This window comes from Delphinus delphis, chromosome 2, assembly GCF_949987515.2.
Source record: "Delphinus delphis chromosome 2, mDelDel1.2, whole genome shotgun sequence".
Classification (NCBI taxonomy): domain Eukaryota; kingdom Metazoa; phylum Chordata; class Mammalia; order Artiodactyla; family Delphinidae; genus Delphinus; species Delphinus delphis.
In genome coordinates, this window is record NC_082684.1 from 34,570,692 (window position 1) to 34,584,147 (window position 13,456).

Here is a 13,456-nt window from a genome sequence, read left to right on the forward strand (position 1 = left end):
TTCTAAGGATAGCAGTCTCAGGCCTGCTGTGATAACTCTATTCTGCACACCCTTCCAAATCACTTCCGAGCTGTTGATTTAAAAGTCCTTTAACATTGACATAGTCCTTCTAGGAAAGTATGCCGTGGCATACACAATGCTGTTTTTATCAAACAATTTCCCTCTCCCTCATCTAGTACTTATATTCTAAAATGAATGTAAATATTATCCAAGCTATTAATAATATTCAAGCTGACTGGTTTCATGCCAATCAATCAGGAATTAACTTAGTACCTACTGCATTTCCAGATTATCCCAAGTATATGGGAGTACAGGAGAGGTAGGAGGAATAATCTCTGTCCATAAAGTTATTTATAGTCTAGTGAGGGTGTCAAGATACAGATAAGATCCCAGCTCAAGTTCTCAGCTGAAGGAAGTACCAAGGCAAATGCACAGGAAGTGCCTGATCGGCTTGGGACAGCGATTCCCTAGGAATGCCAGAGCTTCTGGGTCTGCTGCTGTGGACAGCTGAGGCATCTTGCCAGAGGTAACCCTGGAACAGTGGGCGTGGAATAAGCCCAGTATGCTGGTTGTCATGAAAAACGGCACAGCGTATGTTTCTTCCTCAATATTGGAGAAGATAAAACTTCACAAGTAAATACAGGACTGAGTGTCAATCTCTGAAAGTACCTTATTTTTTTCTGCATTCCTTCTCGATTCATCCTGTTTCCAGGTCGCCGGCTAGACCACGTATTCCTCAGTGCTGATGGCATTCGAGGTTTTCCAAGCGTTCTTCAGCAGATCAGTAAGATTCTCAATTACCCACTTCTGTCAGCCGGACAAATCAAACCAGGTGAGCTGCTTTACTACCCCTTTTTAACCTCCCAGCCTCGGAACATGAGGTCAGCATCAGACCTCACTTTTTCTTTCTCATTTGCTCTCCGTAGAGAGTGTAGAGGAAAAGGGGGGAGGTCCCCCACGGTGCAGCATTGCTGAGCTGCTTCAGATGTGTTGGCCCAGCCTCACCGAGGACTGTGTCGCTAGCCACGCTACCCTCTCCCAGCAGCTGGAGCAGATCCTTCAGTCACTGAGAGAAGCACTACAGCTGCCAGGTACAGGCCCGACTGCATGGGAGCAGATGAGGTTGAAATGGGGAGAGGACACAGTGGAACGGGAAAGAGTACTTTGGAGCAGAGGCTGAGGACTCAGAAGTGGGCCCTACCAGCCCTCTAGTTAACCAGGGCCTGTCTCGTAACTAATTCCACCTGTTTCCCCACCTCCTAAGTGAAGGGCTGCTTAGCACTTCATTAGCTGGAACATTTTTCTCATTCCTTATGAGAGATATACCCAGAAGGGACTCCGTAAACATTGATTAACCCTTCCGCAAAAGAGTGCTGTGAGCTTCACAGAGCTGTTCCACCCGAGACATGGGTGAAAATGGAACTCTCCACCCTGATTTCTCCAGACTCAAAGCTCTTCCTGGCTGAGAATCACTTGTATAAGCAACCAACTTAGGATTTTATAACTGCCTTGTCAGCGTAGCAGCCAGGCTATAGGATGTCCCATGCAGTGTACAGAGGCCCAGTTCCCATATTGTTTGGAAACTGACCCAAAGCCAGATGCACAGACTCAACACTACATGCTTTCTCCTTTCATAACTCTTCCCAGAGCCCAGGAGTACTCCACTCACCTCCCTGGTGGAGCAGGTGGCCGAGAAAGCTCTGGAGGCAGAGGCCCACCCTGTGTATATCCAGACTCAGCTCCTCCAGAAGAACCTGGGCAAACAGATGCCGGCAGGCGGCAGGCAGTCTGACTACATGGGCACCTTCTTCAGGTACTGCAGCACCCTGGCTGCTGTTCTCCTGCGGAGTTTGAGCTCTGAGCCTGGTAAGTAGCAAGAAAGAAAATAGAGTCAGGACTGGCCCACAAGTGTTTAGGGGCAAGGAAGAGGAAGGCACACACTGAAGAGGTTCTGGGTACAGCGGTAGCAGAGGACACTACGTATGAGGTCCTCTGTTATTCACCTCTGTGTTTTATTCACCTTTGTCTCCTTGATGCCTCGTACAATGGTACAGCACATGAGAGTATTCAATACATTTTGATGGCATTAATGACTCAAAAATACCTCTCCCAGATCTTCGATCTATTGTGGATATGAGGACCCACCAGGGGACTTAAGTGTCTGAGTTGAGTGCCAGATTCTTACTCAAGTCCACAGAGCGAGTATTACCTACACTTCAGTCATATCGAAGGGAGCAGTCTGGGCTGTCTGTGGCTAGGCCTGCTCACTGAAGTCTGTCTGTAGTTGGAAGTCTTTAGAACAGTGGTAAGGCGTAGATAAACCTGTGGTCAGCATCATGTCAGGAATACCTTTTACCTAGAAAAATATCAACAGAAGGGCTTTCCATGTAGTTTTGACACTACTTTTTTATTAATTCTGGAAAACAGCGCTCTGAATGTTGCAATCAGTGGTGCAAAGATCACTTTCTTTACTTTTGCAGATCACGTGGAGGTCAAGGTGGGAAACCCCTTTGTTCTCCTGCAACAGAGCTCTTCCCAACTGGTGTCCCACCTCCTGCTTGAGCGACAAGTTCCCCCAGAGAGGTAGGAGCCAGGCCTGGGCCTTCCTAATTGTTCATCAAGGAAACCAAGGGCTCAGTGGGGCTGTGTTTGAGTTCAATACAGGAAGTTGAGATTTCTTCCAGACTTTTCCCTTAATTTGCATTTACTCTTATACAAGCTACATTAAAATTCAGTGTACCTCGTTTCTTTCTCTCTCTCCACCTCTAATGTTTATATTGCAAGTATAAAATTAAGGGGACTCTTCACTTATGAGTAGGCAAAAATCCAAAACTTTGATAACACATTAGTTGGCGAGGCTGTAGGAAAACAAGCGTTCTCACAGATTGCCAGCAGGATAGAAATTAGTACAGCCCCTGTGGGAAGGCAGTTTGTCCATATCCACTAAAATGACAAACCACATTTTTGACCTAACAGTCCACCTTGGGGAATTTATCCTTTGTTATAAGTATGAAAAATGCTGTATGTACCAAGTCATTTTATTATAGCTTTGTATGGCATAGCCATTGTCCGCCAATAGGAGACTAGTTAAATTCAGTTTCTTCCACATAATGGAATGCTATGTAGCTGTAAAAAAAAGAATGAGGGGCCTCTCTGTAGAGGGCTATGGACAGATCTCCCAGATTTGTTATTAAGTAAAAAAGCAAGGGGCAGAGAATTGGGTCCAACAGGCTGCCTTTTGATTTAAAAAGAGAGGGGGTAGGGGGAACAATTAGAGAGTCTATATTTACATTTGCTTGTTTACACATAAAGAAATTCTGAGATTGAGTGATGGTGCCCAGGCACTGAGGCCTTACATGCCCTCTGCTTCTCTCCCTCCAGGCTGGCAGCCCTTCTGGCCCGAGAGGGTCTCAGCCTGAGTGTGCCACAGGTCATTGTCAACTGCTGCTGTGAGCCCCTTGCCCTTTGCTCTTCCCGTCAGAGCCAGCAGACATCATCCCTTCTGACCCAGCTGGGCATTCTGACCCAGCTGCATACCTCCCACTGCCTGGAGGACCTCCCACTTTCTACACTGAGCTCCTCAAAGCCAACCGAGAATCCCACGCTGGAGAGAAAGCCCCCCTCCTCCCCGAGGGATTCATCAGGCCCAGCCCTCACCTCCTCTGCCTTGGCCTTCCTTAAGTCCCGCTCAAAGCTGCTGGCTACCGTGGCCTGTCTGGGGGCTTCCCAGGGGTCAAAGATCACCAAGCCCGGCTTGTCTTGGAAGGAGCTTCGTGGCCACAGGGAGGTGCCTCTGACTGCAGAGCAGGTAGCCCAGGAGTGTGAGCGCCTCCTGGAACAGTTCCCTATGCTTGAGGCCTCCCTCCTAGCTGCCTGGGAGCCCCTACGAGGGTCCTCCAAGCAGGGGCAGAGTCTGGCAGCGGGTCTCTGCGGCCAGGCCAGTCTCTCTACCGTCCTCCTGGGCCTGCATTCTCCCATAGCCCTGGATGTGCTCACCAAGGCCTTCGAGGAAGCCCTGGTGGCCAGAGATTGGCACCGGGCCCTTCAGCTCACGGAAGTGTACGGGCGAGATGTGGACGACTTGAGCAGCATGCAGGATGCGGTCCTGAGCTGTGCTGCAGCAGGTGGTGAGCAGAAAGCCGTGCCTCCCTCCTTCACCAGTGGTAATAGTATTGGGCATTCACTGAGTGGATCACCGCATCTGATGCTCACAGTAACTCTAGAGAAAGGTGCCACCATAATCTCATGATACTGAGAGGCGAACGAGGCTCAGAGGGTAGGAAACTGCCCAGGATAGTCAGTGGTAGAGCAGAGCTTAGAACCCAACTCCATCGAACTTTAGGACAGGCACTCATAACCAGTATTCTCAACCCTGCATGGCAGAATCGTTGTGAAATTCTATGAACTACAAATATCAGAGCCCCGTTTACAGAAGCCCATGATAGGGTTCAGGCAAGTGTTTGCTTTAAAGTAGGGGTCAAGAAGGTTTTTCTGTAAAGGGCTTTGTAGGCTGTACAGGCTCGGTTGCAACTACTTGGCTCTGCCGTCATAGCATGAAAACAGCCATAGACAATACATAAACGAGTAAGCGTGGCTGTATTCTAATTAAACTTTATTTATAAAAACAGAGTCTGGGCCTGTTTGACAGCTCCCCAGGAGACTTTGATGTGTACCCAGAGTTGAGAGCAATGACCTACAGCTGTCCACTAGGGGGAGCAAGAGCTGGGCGGGCTGTGGGGAGTGGAGAAAATCTTTCCTTTTTCCTCTCCTTTCGCCTTTTCTCCCTCTCTTCAGAAAGTCCCGTGACTATGATTACATTTGCATGAAGAGAAACAGGGTATCGTATTTCTCCTATAGTGTTCCAAGTGTAAAAACTAATTTAGGTCAGAAGGATCTTCAGGATCCTCCAAGCTTCTGTTTTGTGAAACTGAACAAAGCCCTTCTCTTAAGAAGTAACCTGGACTCTTGAGCTCCGGCGCCAGCCTTGCTGAGCATCTTTTTGTCTTGTAGTCAAAGAAGGTTGGCAGTACCTGTTTGCTGTGAAGGATGCATCTCTGAGAAGTCGGCTAACACTGCAGTTTGTGGACCGGTGGCCCCTGGAGTCATGCCTGGAGATCCTGGCCTACTGCATTTCAGACACAGATCTCCAAGATGGGCTGGAGTGTGAGCTACAGAGAAAGCTAGCAGAGCTGCTGGTGTATCAGAAGGTATAGGATTCGGCATCAAGAGAAAGGAAATAGCCTTCTCACCTTATTACCAACTCCAGCCTGTTCTCATGTGATGGTGGATTTTTTTTTTTTTTTGCGGTACGCGGGCCTCTCACTGTTGTGGCCTCTCCCGTTGTGGAGCACAGGCTCCGGACGCGCAGGCTTAGCGGCCATGGCTCACGGGCCCAGCCACCCCGTGGCATGTGGGATCTTCCCGGACTGGGAGCCCGTGTCCCCTGCATCGGCAGGTGGACTCTCAATCACTGCGCCACCAGGGAAGCCCGATGGTGGATTTTAAGAAACAGAAAATCTGGGGCTGGCTTTTGCTCTGTATCTTGCTTCTGCTCTGTATCTGGCTTCCGTTCTTAGGTGAAGAGCGAGGGAGCCTCTATCTGTTTCCTATTTTATTTACTCCTGTAATCTTAAATATGTACATGTTAGACAAGGATTAAAAATTAATAATAAAATTAACACTAGAATGGTGCTTTACAGTCCACAATGCCTTTTTCATACGTACAGGCACACCTTTTTTTTTTTTACTTCATTTTGCTTTATTGCACCTTGCAGATACTATGTTTTTTACAAATTGAAGGTTTGTGGCAACGCTGCATTAAGTAAGTCTCTTGGCACCATTTTTCTAACAGCACTTAACTCACTTCATGTCTACGTGTCACATTTTGATAATTCTCACAGTATTTCAAACTTTTTCATTATTATTATATTTGTTATGGTGATGTGTGATCAGTGAACTCTTTTTAACTATTTTTAAAGATTTAGTTATTATTTATTTATTTTTGGCTGCGTTAGGTCTTAGTTGCGGCACGCGGGATCTTTTGTTGCAGCGTGCAGGCTCTTCATTGTGGTGCAGGGGCTTCTCTCTAGTGGTGGCGTGCAGGTTTTTTTCTTCTCTAGTTGTGGCACGCAGGCTCCAGAGGGCGTGGGCTCTGTAGTTTGTGGCTCGTGGGCTCTAGTTGAGGCGCACGAGCTGAGTAGTTGTGGCATGCAGGCTTAGTTGCCCCGCAGCACGTGGAATCTTAGTTCCCTGACCAGGGATCAAACCCACGTCCCCTGCATTGGAAGGCGGATTCTTTACCACTGGACCACCGGGGAAGTCCCTGTGATCAGTGAACTCTGATGTTGCTATTGCAAAAACATTATAGCTAGATGAATGCTCAAATTAATTGCTAAAACTAATTTTTTAGCAGTAAAATATTTAATTAAGGCATGTAAATTTTTTGTAGGCAATGCTATTGCACAATTTATAGACTACAGTATAATGTAAACATAACTTTATTTGCACTGGGAAACAAAAAAATTCGTGTGACTCACTTTATTATAATATTCACTTTATTGTGGTGGTCTGGAACTGAACCCACAGTATCCCCAAGGTATCCTTGTATATGTGAGCTCGCTGTATGTTTTATGTATATTGTGTCTTGTTGCTCAAGAGTTTTTATAGAATTTAATCTCCTATGTCTTTTTTAAAGATTGTTTTAAACTTCAGCTAAATTTCAAGAGCCATTTTGAAAGGGATGCATGAGAGTGACAGTTTCACAGTGAAAAATTTTTGGATATATGTGTCATATTCAAGATCAAGAGGCTCAGGAAGACAGATTTCGATGGTACAGCTACATAACAAGTATACATATATGCTAATTTTTCCATGTGTGCTTGGAACTGAACAGAGCCCAGAGCCCAACCAGGGAAAGTGAAAGTGGCAGGTGAAAAAGATTTTCTTTCCACTCTTCCATAGCACTTTTCATGCAGAGCTAAAATGCTGCATGAAAGGTGATCCCACAGAGCATTCAGGACAGAAGAATAACCTCTCTAGAGTTTTGAGCTGGAGGGGCAGGGGACAAGTGACTCCAGAAGACTGAACAAGCTGCAAAGCACAGAAGCCTCTGAGGATTGTCCTCCAAGTGAAAGGCCCCAATCCTGGCCCCCCCACTCAGCCTTTGCTCCCTGATTATACTCGCTGGATAGGTTCTCTCACCTCTCCAAACACTCTTTGTCCCATTCGTTCTAATCCCTCCTCTGTCCTGGCAAGTTCTGACAGCCTGACTTTGGGACAGAGACCTGGGGATGGCCCATCCCTGGAAACTCCAATGACTTATTCCTGAGCAGAGTAATTGCAGTGTGGTTTGATAGCTTTTTCTGTCTTTCCTTAGATTCTAGGTTTGCAGGCTACCCCCGTGTGGTGTGACTGGCAGACCCTGAGGAACTGTTGTGTCGAGGACCCATCAACTGTCATGAATGTGATTCTAGAAGCCAAGGTACCATTTTCCTGGGTACTATTCCCCTTCCTCCTCTTTCCAGAGTTGCTGTTCCTTAGCTGGTTATGTAGACCTCTTTCCACGTATCAAGGTTCACATTTTTTTCTATAACTACACAACACTTTTTTTTTTCTCTTTTGTGTGTGTGAAATTTACCAACATACCTAGAAGAATAGAGGATAATAGAGTTGACACTTTTGTACTATCACCCTTGTTTTCATTCACAAGATTTCCTACACTGTTTACACTAGGTACAGAATGTGTACCTAGCACTGGAATGGCTGGAGCATGAGGCACGAGCATCCTCACCTTTTCTAAGATGTTACAACATTGCTCTTCAGATCCGTCGTCCTGTCCCTGTTATTCTCCCACTCACAGTTCCTGTTGTTCCGTCTTCTTAGCAACTTTGGCATTGTCCAGCTTTTCACTTTTTTGCCAATAAGATGGTATGTCATTATGGTGTTAATTTACATTTCCATGATTACTAATGACCTTGATTATCTTTTCATGTGTGTATTGGACATTTGAGTGCCAAGGAGACTTTTTTTTACCCTATAGGGAGCTGATATACCATAGTTCAAAATGAGGTGTATTTATTCAGATGTTCATTCATCCGGGAAACCTTTACTGTCTGTTATTTACCACTGCGCTAGATGGTGTTGAAACAAAGATAATTAAGCTTAGTCCTTGCCCTTGTGCAGCTCACATTTTGGGAAAGGAGGGAGCAGGGCGGGGCGATGCGAGACACATCCCTGGGCGATTGTGATATACCAAGTGACCGAAGTAATCCCAGACTAAGGTGGGGCACAGCCAGGTGCCTAAGACAGCCCAAGAAACAAGGAAGCATCCTGAAGAAGGTGGCCCCAGGCAGAGTTGTGGGGAGGGCCTTCCAGATGCCATCATATTAGAACACATGGACAAAGCTCTGGGAAGCTTTAATCCAGAGTTCACAAATTTGGTGTTGGAAGGGGGAGTAACAAGGGGTGATATCAATGGAATCCAACCCCAACATGTTTGTTTGGCCCATGTAGTATTGCTCTGCAGAATTTTTAGTTTTCATATTGATTTCGTTGCCAACCTTGTAAAATAGGGAATTTTTTTAATTAAAAAAGTTTTTTTGGCATTTTTAAAAGTCTGGCACCACTGGGCCTGCACATTCATATGGCAACAGTCAGAGCTGAGCAGGCACTGTCTCCTTTGGACAGTCTTTTCGGTCTTCCCCACTTCCTTAGTATCTTCCCAGGGCTGACACCGAGTGTCAGTAGCTATATGTCATCTGTTTCTTTATTATAGTAGAGCTAAAAGAAAAAGGACATCCTGAACAGTCAGCCTACTTGGATCATTTTCATAACTTACCTTGCCACTCTAGTCCTTTATGATCCCACTTTAGTCCCACAGTGAAGTTCCCATCAGCGCTTCCCAAACTTTCCTGGGGCTTTAGCAGACTCAAGACTCCTGAGAAAAATCAGGCAAGAGCTGGATGAGTGACAAGGCCAGGAATTTAAAGGGATTGAAGGCATGTGTGTTTCCTTCCAGGAGTATGAGCTGTGTGAGGAGTGGGGCTGCCTATACCCCATTCCAAGAGAACATTTAATCAACCTACATCAAAAGCATCTTCTCCACCTTCTAGAAAGAGGCGATCATGAAAAGGCTCTGCAGGTAAGCCTCCAACTCTTCCCAGTTTTGGTAGGGGATGAGAAGGTTAGTCAAATCAGGTGGCTCTGTTCCTGCTGGATCCCATGCAAAGCATTCGCAGTCTCAGATCTGCCCCTCCGTGTCCTTCAGGAGCTGGTTATAGTCACCTTCCCTACAGGTGCCTAGCCCTGCATTAGGTGCCAGACGGGCAGCTGGGTCCAAGACTCTGCTGATCTCTGGTCCTGTCAAAGCCATCATTTGTGAAGCTTTGGGGGTGGTGAAAAAATGAGTGCAGAGAAGGGGCTAATCCTCAGTGACTAAACCTGAAGGTTCTGTTCTCGAACAAAACAAGGCTGTTCTAAGAGTTCTTCTACAGGTCTCACCTTTCTCCTCTACCTTCCTCCTGCAACAGCTCCTGCGAAGAATTCCTGACCTCACCATGTGCCTTGAGGTCACAGAGCAGTCCCTCGACCAGCACTCTAGCTTGGCCACTTCTCACTTCTTGGCCAACTACCTCACCACCCACTTCTATGGAGAACTGACTGCTGACCGACACCGTGAAATCCAAGCACTGTACATGGGATCCAAGGTCAGGAGGAGAAGGGGGTGTTGGGAAAGCATGCCTGAGGGAGGGACTGCTGGCCCATCTCCCACTTCAGAACTTGCCCTTCCAGGCACCTGCCATCCTTGACCTGTGGTATATAAAATCTTGACCCTAACAGCCCACCACATCCCTTAGGACTTACCGTTCTCTTACTGCTCTGCCTCCAAAGTGAATTTTACTGTCCTCTTAAATTCTCTTTATGCTTTCCTTGGCATCTGCTATACCAAGCCTTCTCAATTCGGACCATGAATTAGAATCACCTGGACTTTCTAAAAATAGCAGTAGTTAATCTCCACCCTAGAGTAATTAAAACCGAACCCCTTGGGACAGGGCCTGCCTATCTTCCAGAAGGATTCTGATGCGAGGATTTAAAACTACTGCTTTAAATCCTTAAAACTACTTTGTGCTAAAGGAAAAGGGTTAATTGTCTAGGCAATGAGATAAGTCTTTACCTTTGATGTGTAACCTTGGAGACACTAATAGAAGAAATTATAAGCTAGAAAAAGTAATCCAGTGAAGGAGAGTTTGGGGAGAGATAAGGCCTTCTAACTCTCTAATAATGATTCTGATTGGAAGTCATATATACTGGCCCCCTGAGTGTAGAACTTGCCCCATGAATAGAATGAGTGCTGGGAGAGCCATGAATATGACCACGAGCCTATTGCCAAGAGTTCAACTATGTAAAATGATTCTAAAGAGGATACACCTTTTTTTTTCTTTTTTCTTTTTTCTTTTTTTTGGTACTGTACCTAAATGGAATCTTTGAAAATTGGCAATGAGAAGAGCCAGTGAATGTATTTCAAGCCCAGGAATAACCGCCTCTAGGAGGAATTTAGAGTCATCATTCACCTGGAGAACACTGGAGGTGCCAGGTTCAGTCCACCTTATATTGCTTATTCTAGTAAAGCCTCAAATGGACAGAATGGTGGCTTTAAGGATCAGGCAGGGGTCAACCATTCCTGGTTGGTCTAGGCCAGGGGTCAGGAGACCACCACCTGTGGGCCAAATCCAGTCCTCTGTCTGCTTTTATAAATCAGGTTTTATCAGGTTTTATAAATCAGTAGTTGCCACAAAGACCTTATGGCCTATGGAGCCTAAAATATTTACTATCTAAACCTTTACAGGAAAAGTTTGCCAGCCTTGCTGCCTAAGAGACTCCTAGCCAGTTTCAGTAGCTGGCCAAGTGCCCTTTGGTCCCAGATACCCTTCCCCCTTCCCAGTAAGAATCTTGGCTTTCTTCTGAAATTCGTGTCCTGTTTTCTTCACTCTGTGGCTCTGCCCCACACCCAGGTCCTGCTAACCCTGCCCGAGCAGTACCGGGCCAGCTACTCCCACTTGTCCTCTAACCCCCTGCTCATGCTAGAGCAGCTGCTCATGAACATGAAAGTGGATTGGGCCACCATGGCTGTGCAGACTCTGCATCAGCTGCTGGCTGGCCAGGAGATTGGCTTCACCATGGACGAGGTGGACTCGCTGCTTTCCAGATACGCAGGAAAAGCCCTGGACTTTCTGTACCCTCTGCGGGAGAAACGCTCAGGTAACCGCCAGCATCCTCGATGGGGGTTCTACATGGAGAAGGAAATACCATGCTACATCCTTAGTTTCATTTTTCCTCTTTTATACTTTTGAGTTGATTGAGAGTGAAAAGATACACTTCAGGAGAGATAGCTCTTTTATATAGGAGAGATCTGTCTTGGAGGAAGTGGCAGGCTAACCAGAATGAAAGGATGGTAGATAACCACCACGTGCATAATAATATAAAGCTTCGGGGGAAAAAAACATGCTGGGGGATACTTCCCTGGTGACGCAGTGGTTAAGAATCCGCATGCCAGTGCAGGGGATACGGGTTTAATCCCTGGTCTGGGAAGATCCCACGTGCTGCAGAGTATCTAAGCCGTGTGCCACAACTACTGAGCCTGCGTTCTAGAGCCCGCAAGCCACAACTACTGAAGCCCACGTGCCTAGAGCCCGTGCTCCACAACAAGAGAAGCCACCACAATGAGAAGCCTGCGCACTGCAACGAAGAGTAGCCCCCACTCGCCCCAACTAGAGAAAGCCCGCATGCAGCAACAAAGACCCAAAGCAGCCAAAAATAAATAAAAACAAAAAAACATGCTGGGGGTGGTCTCTGTCTGGCCTTGGTGCACTGGGCTCTAAGTGCCATCGTTTTGTACTGAGGGTGTGCGCTATTCCCAGGATCACATCAGATGCCACTAGTGTGGGAACTGACTCAGCCTCTTCTAGAATGAAGAAAATGAAATAAATGGGGGCTGATGTTCCCAGCCAGCTTTTTTTTTTCTTACTCCCTACCCTCCAGGACCACCATTTAAATGTCTTCTACTTCCCCCTGGGCATCTTTAGATGTATTTTGTAAAATCCTAGTGTCTACTTCATTTATCTCACGTGCCTAACACAGTTTGTTTATTGAGGCATTTAAGAAGCATGCTTGCTGTCGTCTTAGAAGTACCTCTGCCATTCTTTGCATACCTAGTAGAGTCATGGGATGACAGTGAAACCAACAGGGCTTTGAACTAAATGCCTAGCACAGCAAGTAAGGATGTTTATGATAGAACAATCTGTCAACATTTTCCCTCCCTACAGATCCTGTGACTTACCTCCAGGAAATTGTCAGTCCGGCTTCAGACCTTGAGACCTTGTCTAGGTCACCGTCAGTGGAGTTCTCTTCTGTTGCTGCTCCTGGTAAGGACAGGTTCTGAGAGTTACCCATTTTTCAGTTCAATCTTGCCTTACTCTGATTTTCTGATTCTTTTGCTTCTTTTTTCATTTCCAGTCACAACATTCTTATTGTTTTTCTTGATTCTTTCCAGCTTTTTGTATCCCAGAAAATTCAACATACAATCGATTCTTATTATTTGCAGTGGTATATCTATGAAGGCTCCACAAACACTGAATTAGCAAATACTAAACCACTGCTCCTAGGGAAAATATGCCCACGCGTGTGTGTGATTACATGTGTGGACATGCGCACACACACACACATTTCACGTACATTATAATCTCAAATTGGAAACAATTCATCCCAGTAAATTCTATTTTCTTTATTTTACAAAAGAGAAAAAGAGGTTCAGAGTGTTAAAGTGCCCTGCCTGAAGCCACCCCATTAATGAGTGCCTAATGAGCCTTTGGGATTCAAACCCTGTCCAACTAGCCCCAGAGTGGATCTTCTTACACTACCCTGCTGCACTGTCCCCTACCATCTGCATCCTCTGGTCATCTCTGTATGAGAGCTGAGATAAGAAAGGGAAACATTACCTTGTTCAACCCCAGATGAGAAGCTGTATACCAGGCAACTCAAATTATTCACCACTCTGTGCATGTCTGCAAAAGCAATGCAAATATTGATTTTGAGGTTACAAACAAATTTTAGCGAGTAGGCAACTTCACAAATACGGAATCTACTAATAAGGAGAATCGACTTATTTAGCCCTTATGTTCACTCTGACCCTGTCCTGCAGGTAGTTACTTATATCTGTCACCCACACAGGGTGCAAGGTCCTTGAAGGCCTCTGCCATGTCTTGGTCACCCCTTTTCACCACCCCTCTTCTCCCACAGTCTCCTGACTTGCCTAGTGGCCTACACGCAGAAGCAGCTCAGCAAGTGTTTGTTTTGCCAACAGGAGAGCAGACTTCTGGGGAGAGGTCGACAGCCCGTCTTCTTCTGGGTGCTGCTAAGAGTCACTGTGTTTTCCAGTTCTCTCTTTCTGTGACCTGCCAAC

At 46.2% G+C, this 13,456-nt stretch overlaps 1 protein-coding gene across 4 annotated transcripts in view; it reads left to right on the plus strand.

The window, feature by feature from the left end:
- The window catches only part of ZFYVE26 (zinc finger FYVE-type containing 26), a 62,193-nt gene that overhangs the window by 23,965 nt on the left and 24,772 nt on the right, over positions 1-13,456 (plus strand). For 3 of the 4 annotated variants that reach the window (XM_060004354.1, XM_060004353.1, XM_060004356.1), the window contains 11 exons: positions 713-832; positions 927-1,091; positions 1,648-1,866; positions 2,481-2,583; positions 3,382-4,127; positions 5,011-5,207; positions 7,376-7,480; positions 9,017-9,139; positions 9,528-9,704; positions 11,010-11,256; positions 12,321-12,419. In XM_060004354.1, the coding sequence (XP_059860337.1) occupies positions 713-832; positions 927-1,091; positions 1,648-1,866; positions 2,481-2,583; positions 3,382-4,127; positions 5,011-5,207; positions 7,376-7,480; positions 9,017-9,139; positions 9,528-9,704; positions 11,010-11,256; positions 12,321-12,419 (2,301 nt within the window). The remainder of the gene's footprint in view (positions 1-712; positions 833-926; positions 1,092-1,647; positions 1,867-2,480; positions 2,584-3,381; positions 4,128-5,010; positions 5,208-7,375; positions 7,481-9,016; positions 9,140-9,527; positions 9,705-11,009; positions 11,257-12,320; positions 12,420-13,456) is intronic. The other variant, XM_060004355.2, reaches the window with a different exon arrangement.